The sequence below is a fragment of the Octopus bimaculoides genome, chromosome 21 (assembly GCF_001194135.2).
Source record: "Octopus bimaculoides isolate UCB-OBI-ISO-001 chromosome 21, ASM119413v2, whole genome shotgun sequence".
Classification (NCBI taxonomy): domain Eukaryota; kingdom Metazoa; phylum Mollusca; class Cephalopoda; order Octopoda; family Octopodidae; genus Octopus; species Octopus bimaculoides.
The window spans coordinates 1,875,277-1,886,835 of NC_069001.1; the positions used below are offsets into that span (position 1 = coordinate 1,875,277).

Consider the following 11,559-nt stretch of genomic DNA (forward strand, 5'->3'; position numbering starts at 1 on the left):
ATATATACACACATACACACTCGTGTGTGTGTAATAAGCCAAGATAAAAATTGTTCAATCTAAATGATGCATGTACGTATGTATACATACACACATACACAAATTTAAATATACATCTATATTTATACACACACACACACACATATATATATATTTAAATTTGTATGTATGTATGCATATCTATATATATATATATATACATATAATATCAAGAGTTTCCATATGTAGCTGATATATATTCATTGTTAATGAAATACAGATGATGCAGCTAAATATATAAACAAGATCCTTTTTGTTTTACTACATATATATATTTATATATATATATATATATATATATATACGTATAAATATATATATATATATATGATGTATATATATATATATACACACATGCAAATACATGCACATTCAGACATAAAGAAGAAATAAAGACAAAATGTTTGTGCAGACCATGTGCAAAAATGTGGATAAAATTTTAAGATTTCCAATACAAATTTACATCTAGTCTCTGAAAAAAAAAAAAAAAAAAAAAAAAAAAACAGTAAAAAAAAAATTGCTGGAAATGTACACAATTGCTTTTTCTATCTCCCAAACATTTAAATCAGAAAATTAATTACAATGATTTTAAAAAATAAAATAGTATTTCATTTCAGAAAAAACTTATTTTTTTTCTGGTTTGATATTCAATTTGAACTCTTCGAAAAAAAATGCCTACTTCAAAGAAAAATGGAAATAATACTGTTTTTGATGTATTTCTGTGGTTTTTTCTTTCTTTCATTATTTGATGAAACTGTTGGAGTAGGACTTTGATGACAGAGTGACGGTACCAAAATCACTTGAGTTTCTCAATGTCCTGAGAAATAATGCAAAAGATTAGTGTGATTAATGAAAAAATGATTAATAATTTAGAAGACAATGAAAATGTGGCAGTGAAGAACATGATAATTACAAATAATAAGTCCTGGGGTCGATTTGCTCGACTACAGGTGGTGCTCCAGCATGGCCGCAGTCAAATGACTGAAACAAATAAAAGAATATATACAATGAGCTTCTTTCAGTTTGCATCTACCATATTTACTAAGAAAGCTTTGGTCAGCTCAGAGAGCTATAGTAGATGCCATGCATTAGGATTGACCCCGGAACCATGTGGCTGGGAAGCAAACTTGCAAACACACAGCCAAGTGTTTGTGCTATGTTGAATTTGATTGTCTTTTACATGTTCAGACTTGAAAAGACAGACACACTAGAAAGTGTCTGGAGAGAAAAACTCTCCTTACAGACAATATGTGAGAATGGGCAATGAATGACATCATTAAAGCATTTCTGTGTCATTATATATCATCAGCAACAGATACCAAGTCATCCTTCATAGCCACTAAGAAGAGCAACTGGAACATTCGCTGACACGCACAAAGCTTTGTCAAGCTGTAATTAATTAATTAGAGACACACCAAGCAGCTTTGAATGAAATGTGAGTACAACCATATTTAACATGTGGGCACTCAGAGGCCCAATAAACCTATTGCAAGTTTTTCATCATCTGTAAAATAGTTAAAGAAAGACAAAGGACCCAAAGGAACACTTTACAAAACAGAGAATCCATTCTGTATGTTGAGGGTGAGTGCAGTTATCTTACCTCTTGGACAACTTCTTTTAACTTTTGATAAGCTTCATCACATTTGTCATTTACAATGATATGGTCATAGACATTGGGTTGCTTGGCTGAAAGAAAGAAGGAAGGGAAAATATTAAAAAAACCCTTATTACACAGGCATATCATGTGGGATTAAACTTGTGCAAGTATGACTATGGGGTTAAACAAGTGTATATATGACAGTATGATTAAGCAGGCATAGGGTATGGCTGGGGAGTTAAAAGATTGTAGCAAGTCTCCATTTGAAGAGAAACCAGTTAAGAGCCACATATTAGGTAACACATCTCTATTTGGTAGAGATAAAGGCATCCCGAATATTATTTCAGCAAGTTTAAAGTGATTTCTTTTGTGCCGTCAACCATTTACCATTTCTGTGGTGCCCCCCTCCTTCCCTTGATGCCCTAAGTACGTGCTTATGCTGTTTAATGGTTAATCCAGTGCTGTACACACATACACACACATGGTTGGTTTCCATCAACTAAGTTCCACTCATTAGTCAAACCAAGGCACTTGCTCAAGGTACCACTCATTGGAATTGAACCCATGACCACATGGTTGCCTGGTGACACTTCTTAACTACACATCTATATTCCAATGCATTTATATTCCTGTGATCTTTCACAACAAGCTCCATCTGTAACAAACAAACAATAGCCAAAATACTTACAATATTCTAAGGCTTCATTTGCCGTATCCAACCGTTTCTGCAGGGATTCCTCAGTTTCGGTTTTTCTGTCTCTCAGTCTCTTTTCCTGGAAATAGTCCAAACAATTTAAATCAGTAATTAATGATAGCATTGTGTGTGTGTGTGTGTGCATGCATGTGTATGTGTGTGTGATCGTCACCATTACCATCATTGTTGTTTTAACATCCACTTTTCCATGCTTGCATGGATCAGACAGGGTTTTATTGAAGCAGATTTCCTATGGCTGGATGCCCTTGCTGTAGCCAACCTTCACCTGTTTCCAACCAAGGTAATATTTCCACACGACCAGACATGTTTTCCATGGAAGATTGGAAACAAACGACCCTGCATTTATGTCAGTGACTGTCATTTACAGCTGTCATACAACATCAACACAAACGGACACCAACACACAGCAAAAACAGCAAAAAGTACAACTGACCAGGACTTCTATAGACGGTGGCTGTACAAATATATATTTTGCATTCAGACCAGTGGTCTTGATGCTTTTCACACCATTGATTTCTACATCGAGAATACATATTCGTCCTGTCTTTTGGATTTCTTCAACTGCTGCTTTACTGAAACAAGGAAAGAAAGAAAAAAACAGAAATGAGAAAATTCAATTTCTTTATCTGGTGCAAAAAGGAGGAGCAGGAGGAGGAAGAAGAAGAATCAACCACCACCACCACCACCACCACCATCATTTTTATATGTCTGCTTTTGATGCTGACATGGCCTAGACGTTTGAAGGATGATGCTTTAATCCAGTGTCTCAGTTTGGCAGGGTTTGGGAAGCTGAATGTCCTTACTAATGCCAACCGTTTTACGGAGTGTGTTGGATTTCTTTTTTTCTTTTGTCTTTTTTGCACCAGCTTTAGTGAGGTTGTTTTGTAACTTAGTACCTTACAAGTCTAAAGAACTCTCTAGACTTGAGAGGAAGAAAAAGAAATGGAGTGATGGTTGCTGTATGCAAGGTGTGGAGAGGTTAAAGCATATAGAGAAGTGTAAGGAACAGGTTTATTGTTGCAGAGCAGATGCAATTCATGGCCACCTCACATTTTACATCTTTGTGTTTTGTTTTTTTCTTACTGGAGTGGTGCCAAAAAGTCAAAAAATGATACAAAAAGGTTTCCAGAATGAGATCATTTGGCACAGCCATTCGGACACAGATGATTCAGTACAACTGCCTGGATATTCTGCTTGCTTTGGTCAGCAGTACTTTTTAGCACCAGATGCAAACACACATGTACATGGACAGAAATATACACATACAGACAGCAAGAGTTAGAGAGAGGAGGGAGAGAGCAAGAGAAAGAAAGAAAGAGAGAGAAAGAGACAGACAGACTGAGTGAGACAGCAAAAACAAGAGAAACATCAAAATGTAAGAAACATTAAGCCTTTAATTTTTACATTATATTCTCTCAATGCTTATTTATTCACATTGTTTTGAATTAATTATGCATTATGTCATCATTTTCAGATTTCAATGATGTGAGTATACATTTTTACAATGACATTGTAGGGTAGGTGAGAGAAGCAAGATCTGGCCAGTTTAAACGTAAAATAAATAGAATATTTGAACTGGATATGGTCAGTTTAAATGCTGAAGAGTTAAAAAGTCTAATGTCAAATGAGTCAACATCAAATCAGTAATACCAAATAAGCAACACCAAAATGGCTGTGCCAAAACATTTCATACCCTAAATTTTTGGTTGAAATCTTAAAAGCAAAGTAGAAAGTATGCAAAAGAAGCCCTTGTATTAATTGCTAAACTTAAAAATAATGTAATTAACAATGACTGTTTAGAGCACAGGAGCCATGTTGTAAATGCAAAACAATAAAAAAAAAGGACGTTTTCTCACGAAGAGAACTTGTTCTGCACTTTTTTCTTATGATATCTACTCACCTTGTACCATAGTAGTTTCCAGAAAACATGGCGCTTTCCAAAAACTTTTTGTTCTGTATCATCTCTTCAAATTCTTTATGAGTGACAAAGTGATAATCTGGAAGAGAGATTGATTTTACAATTTTGTGCAATCAACAAAAATCTATTTTTTCTTGAAAAATCCAGGTTTTTTTCCTGATCTTGCCTAGTAGATAGCATGTTGGGCTTACAATCATAAAATTATGGGTTCAATTCCTGAACAGGGTGCACAATGTGTCCTTGACCAAGGAATTTCATTTCATGCTACTCCAATTTACATAAGATGAAAATGAGCACCCAATGTGTTCATGTGCAGCTCTTCTTCCATCCATTTGTCATGTCTTGGAAGTTTCTCTGTATTGTGAATGGAAGAGCAAAGAGGATGTCTATGCCTGCTTGTCACTACATAGGTACCTAAACCAGTTAGTGAAAGCATGGTATATTCAACAGGGTAACATTCACTTGTGAGTGACAGCTCCGGGTTTTGCTTCCAGAAGGCCACAGAATCCCTGACCCTTACTTCATACCCTACAACTGAAACTAATCTCTGGCTCCATTTTTACCTAGAAAGCCACAACTCTGAGGAATCTTCCACGGCTGCAGTCCTCAACCACATTTTGCACCACAGACCTGTTTCATGCAAAACAATTCTTCCATGGAACAAGAAATTATGCACATAACAAAATGCAATAAAATGCATAATATATAATTTAATTAATACATACATATATATATATATATATATATATTACGTAGGTATAATATATATATATATACACACATATATATATATATATATATATATATATATATATATATATATATATATATATATATATATACTAGCAGCTAAGCTCGGTTTCACCCGGTCTGTTTGGATGATGTGGCCGTGATCTTTTTTCAGTTAGGCATAATCTATAACAGCGTTTCTCAACCTTATCATACCGGGTCCCCTGTTTCAATTGAGGCCTCCAGCTGTATGAAAATTTCCTGACTCCCCCCCTCCTTGTCAGAAAACAGCTTTAGGAGTTGTGAAGAACGAATTTGTATGTTGTCTGTTTCTGAGAGCTATTCTATGGGACGTCTCTCTCTAATCATTAAAACATTGATTTAATTATGAACATAGAGAGAAATTATACATTAATCCCTATTTTTGTAAGCAGTTGTATCCGTAAAAATTTTATTTGCAGAGAGCAAAAATCGAAAGACGATATATGAAATGGACGTGTGTGTGTGTGCGCGCGTGCGTGCTTGCGCGTGTGTATGTGAGAGAGAAAGAGGGTGAGAAAGAGTTTGAGTGAGTGAAGGTGTATGTTATGATGATTGACGTCTTTTGAGGTACACACACATTCGTAGAAAATGATTACGATGGTTGATTTATGGAAAAGATGGTTTAATTTTTGAAATGCAAATATGTGAATGAAAATTAAGACCAGGCCTGTACATGGTAGGTAGAACTTCTAGAAATAGCAGCCAAATCTCCCTCAAAACACCCTACTGTCTTAATCCGACAATTCTGCCTATTATGTAGTTTGAAAACTCCTGAAGAACGAAATTGTACGTAGTGTGTTTGTGAGAGTTAGTCTATTGTACCTGTGTCTAACCATGAAAATATTGATTTAATTATGAACATAGAAAGAAATTATATATTAATCCCTATTTTTGTAAGCAGTTGTATCCGTAAAAATTTTATTTGAAGAGAGCAAAAATCGAAAGACGATAAAATGGACGTGTGCGCGCGCGCACGTGTCTTTCTGGCTAATTTCGAGGGAGTTTTGCAGACAGCACAAGATGGTTTGTGTTTATTACTCGAATCGAATTGTTAATTTGTCTGTAAGAGCAATGCCCGGACAAGTCAAAATATCTTCGTTTTTTAACTCCTTCGCCTCCAGTAAAAGGAGCCAGCAGCCCTTGTCCGGTAAGTTGAAAAAACAATAAGAATATTTTAACAAGTTTTAGCTTCAGTTTATATTTCATATGTTACCAGACAGTGTTTTTATAGTTAATGTATATATGTGAGATAATAGTTTCAGTATTAAAGTGAAACTGACATTGGAATAGAGAGATGTCATTGTTTCACTTTTGACACGTAGTACTGCAATAGGGGAGGAGATGTGATACTGCATCGGGCTCGCACTAGGCAAGAAGTTAAAAAAATTTTGGGCCTAAAACACTACATGGACCCTAAGTAAGGCATGTGTAAAATTTGAATGAAATTGGTTGTGTAGTTTCAAGTTTTAGGGATTCACACAGACAGACTCACAGACACACATGCTCATCTATCTATATATATCATCATCATCATCATCATCATCATCGTTTAACGTCCGCTTTCCATGCTAGCATGGGTTGGACGATTTGACTGAGGACTGGTGAAACCGGATGGCAACACCAGGCTCCAGTCTGATTTGGCCTGGTGTTGCCATCCGATATAGATAGATAGATAGATAGATATATACATACATACATACATACATATATATATATATATTATTAAATTGATAATTTAGCTTTTTGTTTATGCTATTTTTATAAAACTACAATTTTTTCCTGTTATTATATAAGCATTTAAAAAAAACCATAACTCTGTCCTCAAATACCAACTGCACCCTGGTATATATATATATGTATATATATATATATATATATATATATATATATATATATATATATATATATATATATATATATATATGTATATATATATATATGTATATATATATATATATATGTATATATAATAATGTAAGAACTCCTTGCAGACTGTGTTAGTCAATAAGATGCAAATAAAATTTACTAGTATATTCTTCTTGTGTGACCTGGTACCAAATGATCCATGGCCCCATACTGGTCTCTGGACCCAGAGGTTGGGCACTAATGGGTCTGCTGTATTCGAGTTGACTCTCCCTACTGATGTTGAAGACAACAGTTTGGCCAGAAAGTACTCTGTGTCCATACTGAAAACATTTGTCTTACCTTTGCCATCAACTTCGCCAGGCCGTGGTTTCCTTGTGGTATCTGCAAGAGGAAGAAAACCAAAAGATTTTACAGAGGTAAGGAACATATCTTGATTTGTTTATTTATCTCAAGTAACTTGACTAAAATAACTGTCACAGTTTGTTCAGTTTTGTTTTTGCTAATTTTTGTCTACAAGGGATTGGGGTGGGGGTGGACAGTTAGTCTATCATCACTTGGTATCAGACCACATCCTGGTTCTTGGGTGTACTTAACCAGGTTTACACTGTTGCAACTAGAAGTGCATGGCTTGGTGGGTAGTGTGTTAGACTCATGATCATAAGATTCCTGAACCAGGAAAACACTTCATTTCACGTTGCTCCAGTCCACTCAGCTGGGAAAAATGAGTAACCTTGCAACTGAGTTGCATAGTGACTATGAAGAGGTTGTTTCTCACAAGTGGCTTTACTAACATTTTTATAGTATTGCGAAGTAGTGTGCTCCAGCTAGTGCAGTCAGCCTTGAGATGGATAAGTTAGAGAAAGGAGGAGGCAGTGGAAGAGAGGGAGGGGAGGAGAAACGTATAAGAGAGAGAGAGAGAGAGTGGTGAAGGTAAGGGGGAAAAGGGGAGGAGGAGATCAATGAAGGCCATTGATTGCCATAATTATCAATAACAAAAAGTGGATGCTTTAGTGTGAACACTGAACACACAACTAATCTGGCTGGATTAAGCAGATTATGTAGATATAGGAACTCGTTTCTTTTTGGCACAGTATGATTGTGACACGAGGGTTCACAGAGAATGATGTGTGTTTAGATGTACTAGAATTACTCAGACTAATCAAACTATTTTATACCTGATTTTAAAATGAACAACAAAAAGAAAACAGAGGTGCAACTTATATATAACTAAATATATAACTATATATATAAATGTATATGCAACTATATATAGAACTAAAACTATGAAGGGATTTAAAGCTTTGTAGCAAGATTTAGCATTGAATTAGGGGCGTGACTTATACACAAGTAAATAAAGTAGGTAGGTGGTGTAGGCCATGGGTGGGTATTTAGACCGATTCGTGGAGCAGGAATGACTGTGTGGTTAAAAAGGTTTGCTTTCTGACCACATGGTTTCAGGTTCAGTTCCATTGTAAGGTACCTTGGGCAAGTGTCACAATGTAATATTTTGCCATAGCCAGGCATGTTTTACATGGAAGACTGAAAACAAACAACATCACTATGACTCTACAATGCTTGTTTACAACCATCACATGGTGTTAAGACAAGAATACACACACACACACACATGTATAAATACAATGTGCTTCTTTCAGTCTCCAACTACCAAATCCACTCACAAGGCTTTGGTCAGCCCTGGGTTGCCGTAGATAGCACCTGCCCAAAGTGTCTGAAAAGAAAAATACAGGATGATAGACCTTCAATTATAGGGCTGCTGGATCAGGGATGACCTGGAACCCAAAAGAGGAGAAGTTTGCAACAGAATATTAATAATAATAATAATAAAGTGTTATACTCACGAGAAACACTGAATGCAAAGTTTGTCGGATAATCTTTCATGAGTAAATGAAGCAAGGTGCTCTTGCCAGCCCCAGAAGGACCACTAATAACAATTGTCTTTATGTTGCTCATCTTCAGTGCAGTACTGGAGAGGGATGCTGCCAAGAAGAAAGAAAATATTAACTGTTGTTACAAGAAAAGTAAATGTTAACACGTTGTCGTCGTCGTCATCAGCAGCAGCATCAACATCACAAACACCATCACCATTACCATCATCATTTTTACCACGGTCACAACTACGACCACCACCACCACCACTGTCACCACCATCATGACTAAGAATCATCATTGCAGCCACCATTACTCCCCACCACCCCCACCACCCCACCCATCATTGCCTTCACCATTTTTATGTCTATTTTATCGATGCCGACAGGGATTAGAGATATGTGTGTTTAGAGATATGAATATGTTGAAAAGACTACCGGAGATTCTTCAACAAGATGTGTGTTGTTCTGGGAGGAGCTGAAAGACAACTTGGAGACTGTGTCAGGGTGAATTCAAAACCTTGTCTGCAGACAGAACTAACCGTGGTACCATGGCCATATGGTTGCTAAGTCTTGAAGGAATTAAATAGCAACAGCATTGCTTTAATATTTCCTTTGCGGGCATGTTTAAATAAGCTACTGTAGCAAAACATTATGTTCACTCTCTGTACACTCCAGCCATACCCACCCCCCAGCACCAGCTCCACTAATCCTACGTCAAAAGAATCTTGGCTTACAAAAGATATTCTTCATTCATTTTAGAACAAAACAAAAATCACTTCAATCACAGAAAAGTGTGTGTGTGTGTGAGTGTATGTATATGTATACACACACACACACACACTCATATTATACATGCATGTGTATGTGTGTGTATATGTGTGTGTGTATACATATAAGTGAAGAGAACAATGAGAAAAAATGTACCAACCAGATTAGTGAAACAAGAGAAAATAACTTTTCTATAGACCTAATTATGAAATGAGGTGATTAAGATATACGAGGACTATCAATAGCAATGGAAGAATAAATACTGCAGTATATGTACATGATGATGATGATGATGGCGGAAAATGATGGTGATGATGGGGATAACGATAAAAATGATAATGACAATGGCCATTGTGACGATGATGATGGTGATGATGGCAGTGATGGTATAAGTACACTGACAACAACAACAACAACAACATGAACCAAACCCTCAAAGAATGAGGAAAAGTAAAAGCTTTTCTCAGAAATGAATTAATGAAAGATACTTTATTGTTCCAGGAAAAAAAAACAGTAAAAAAAAGGATTTTTCAATATGTAGAGTGAATGTAATTATCTACTAATTGGTCTTAATGATGAATGAAATGAAAAAACAGTTACAAAGGAATAAGATCTATATTACTGAATATTAAGAGAGCAATGGAAACAGATTAAATGGACACATGTGCAGGCACGGCCATGTGGTTAAGAAATTGGCTTCTCCCACTGCATGGCACCTTGGGCAAGTGTCTTCTACTACAGCCTCAAGTCAAGTAAAGCCTTGGGAGTAGATTTCGTAGACAAAAACTGAAAGAAACCTGCTGTGCATGTATGTGTATATAATGTACTGTTCCGTGATGGTAAAATCAACAAAAACAGATGTGCCATCTGGTGAAAGACAAATATTTAACCCTTTTGTTACCAAACCAGCTGAAACCAGTTCTGGCTCTGAGTACAAATGTCTTGCTTTCGTCGTCATAAGTTTTGAATTAAAATCTTCCACCAAAGCATATGTATACATGTATATATAATTCTGTGTATATATGTGTGCCTGAATGTGCATTATGTTTAAATGTATGTCTGCAGAGGTGCATGCAAAATGAACACCCACATACAGACTCATTGTTTTTAAAAACATTAATTAAAAGTATTAATTAAAAGAATTGTTTTGGAACTTCGCTTAAACAGCAGCACAATTTCATGGCTTCGATTGTATGGTGAGGCTCCAGTTTGGGACTTCTGGAGTTGTGGGGGAGCATGAAATCACCACTCAATTTACCATTACTCCCAGGTCCTTTCTGATCCAAAAAGGTAGCACCTATCAGAATCGCATCTATGGGTTAAATGGACATCCCAGGGGTAGAGGAGACTTGCGTTATTTTTGACAAAGCCACGAGGACGCCAGCTCTTGTAGAAGAAAGATCCTCTGGCATAAAACTTGTCAAAATAGCTAGCAGTCATCTTTGCAATGCTTGTTACTGGAACCTTCTATGGTGACCAAGAGTATGGCAAAAGCACTGTACAAGCTTTTGTCAGTTAACCCTTTATCATTTAAACCAGCCAAAATATTCTGCCTGTTTTATGTTCAAACTGGCCAGATCAGGCCTCTCACACTTACCCTCCAATGTCATTCTAAAACTAAACAATCACATCACTGAAGTCTCAAAGTGATGAGATAAAGCACGATTAATTCAAAACAATGTGAATAAATAAGCATTGCATTTGTCAGATTAATCTGAATATGGTAAAGGATTCAATCCAATGATGTACAGATGTCTCATCATTTCATTTCTTCATCCATTTTGTATCTCCTCATGCAAAATGGATGTGTATATTTATATCAGTGCACGTGCAAGGATATAAGTAAATCGGAACAACCAAGCTGAATGTGAGCTGGCTATCATCTGACAAAATGAGGCAATCATATATATATATATATATATATATATGATTTATTGAAGCTGAATGTTTATCTAGTGGCTCAAGTTTCATACAACTGCAATCTTTGTGTGTGCAT

At 36.0% G+C, this 11,559-nt stretch overlaps 2 protein-coding genes across 7 annotated transcripts in view; one reads left to right on the forward strand and one right to left on the reverse strand.

Annotated features, from left to right (window-relative positions):
• Positions 1 to 6: 6 nt before the first annotated feature.
• LOC106877796 (guanylate kinase) overlaps positions 7 to 11,559 on the reverse strand; it is a 24,670-nt gene continuing 13,117 nt past the window's right edge. For 5 of the 6 annotated variants that reach the window (XM_014926808.2, XM_014926811.2, XM_014926807.2 and 2 more), the window contains exons 2-8: positions 8,766 to 8,903; positions 7,246 to 7,287; positions 4,252 to 4,348; positions 2,785 to 2,923; positions 2,325 to 2,409; positions 1,640 to 1,725; positions 7 to 856 (exon numbers count right to left, since the gene is read on the reverse strand). In XM_014926808.2, the coding sequence (XP_014782294.1) occupies positions 836 to 856; positions 1,640 to 1,725; positions 2,325 to 2,409; positions 2,785 to 2,923; positions 4,252 to 4,348; positions 7,246 to 7,287; positions 8,766 to 8,877 (582 nt within the window). In that variant the 5' untranslated portion in view covers positions 8,878 to 8,903 and the 3' untranslated portion in view covers positions 7 to 835. Of the gene's footprint in view, positions 857 to 1,639; positions 1,726 to 2,324; positions 2,410 to 2,784; positions 2,924 to 4,251; positions 4,349 to 7,245; positions 7,288 to 8,765; positions 8,904 to 9,230; positions 9,368 to 11,559 lie in introns of those variants that run through there. The other variant, XM_052975600.1, reaches the window with a different exon arrangement.
• LOC128250475 (uncharacterized) overlaps positions 6,978 to 11,559 on the forward strand; it is a 17,701-nt gene continuing 13,119 nt past the window's right edge. The window contains exon 1 of the mRNA XM_052975601.1: positions 6,978 to 7,322. Within this exon, the coding sequence (XP_052831561.1) occupies positions 7,050 to 7,322 (273 nt within the window). The 5' untranslated portion in view covers positions 6,978 to 7,049. The remainder of the gene's footprint in view (positions 7,323 to 11,559) is intronic.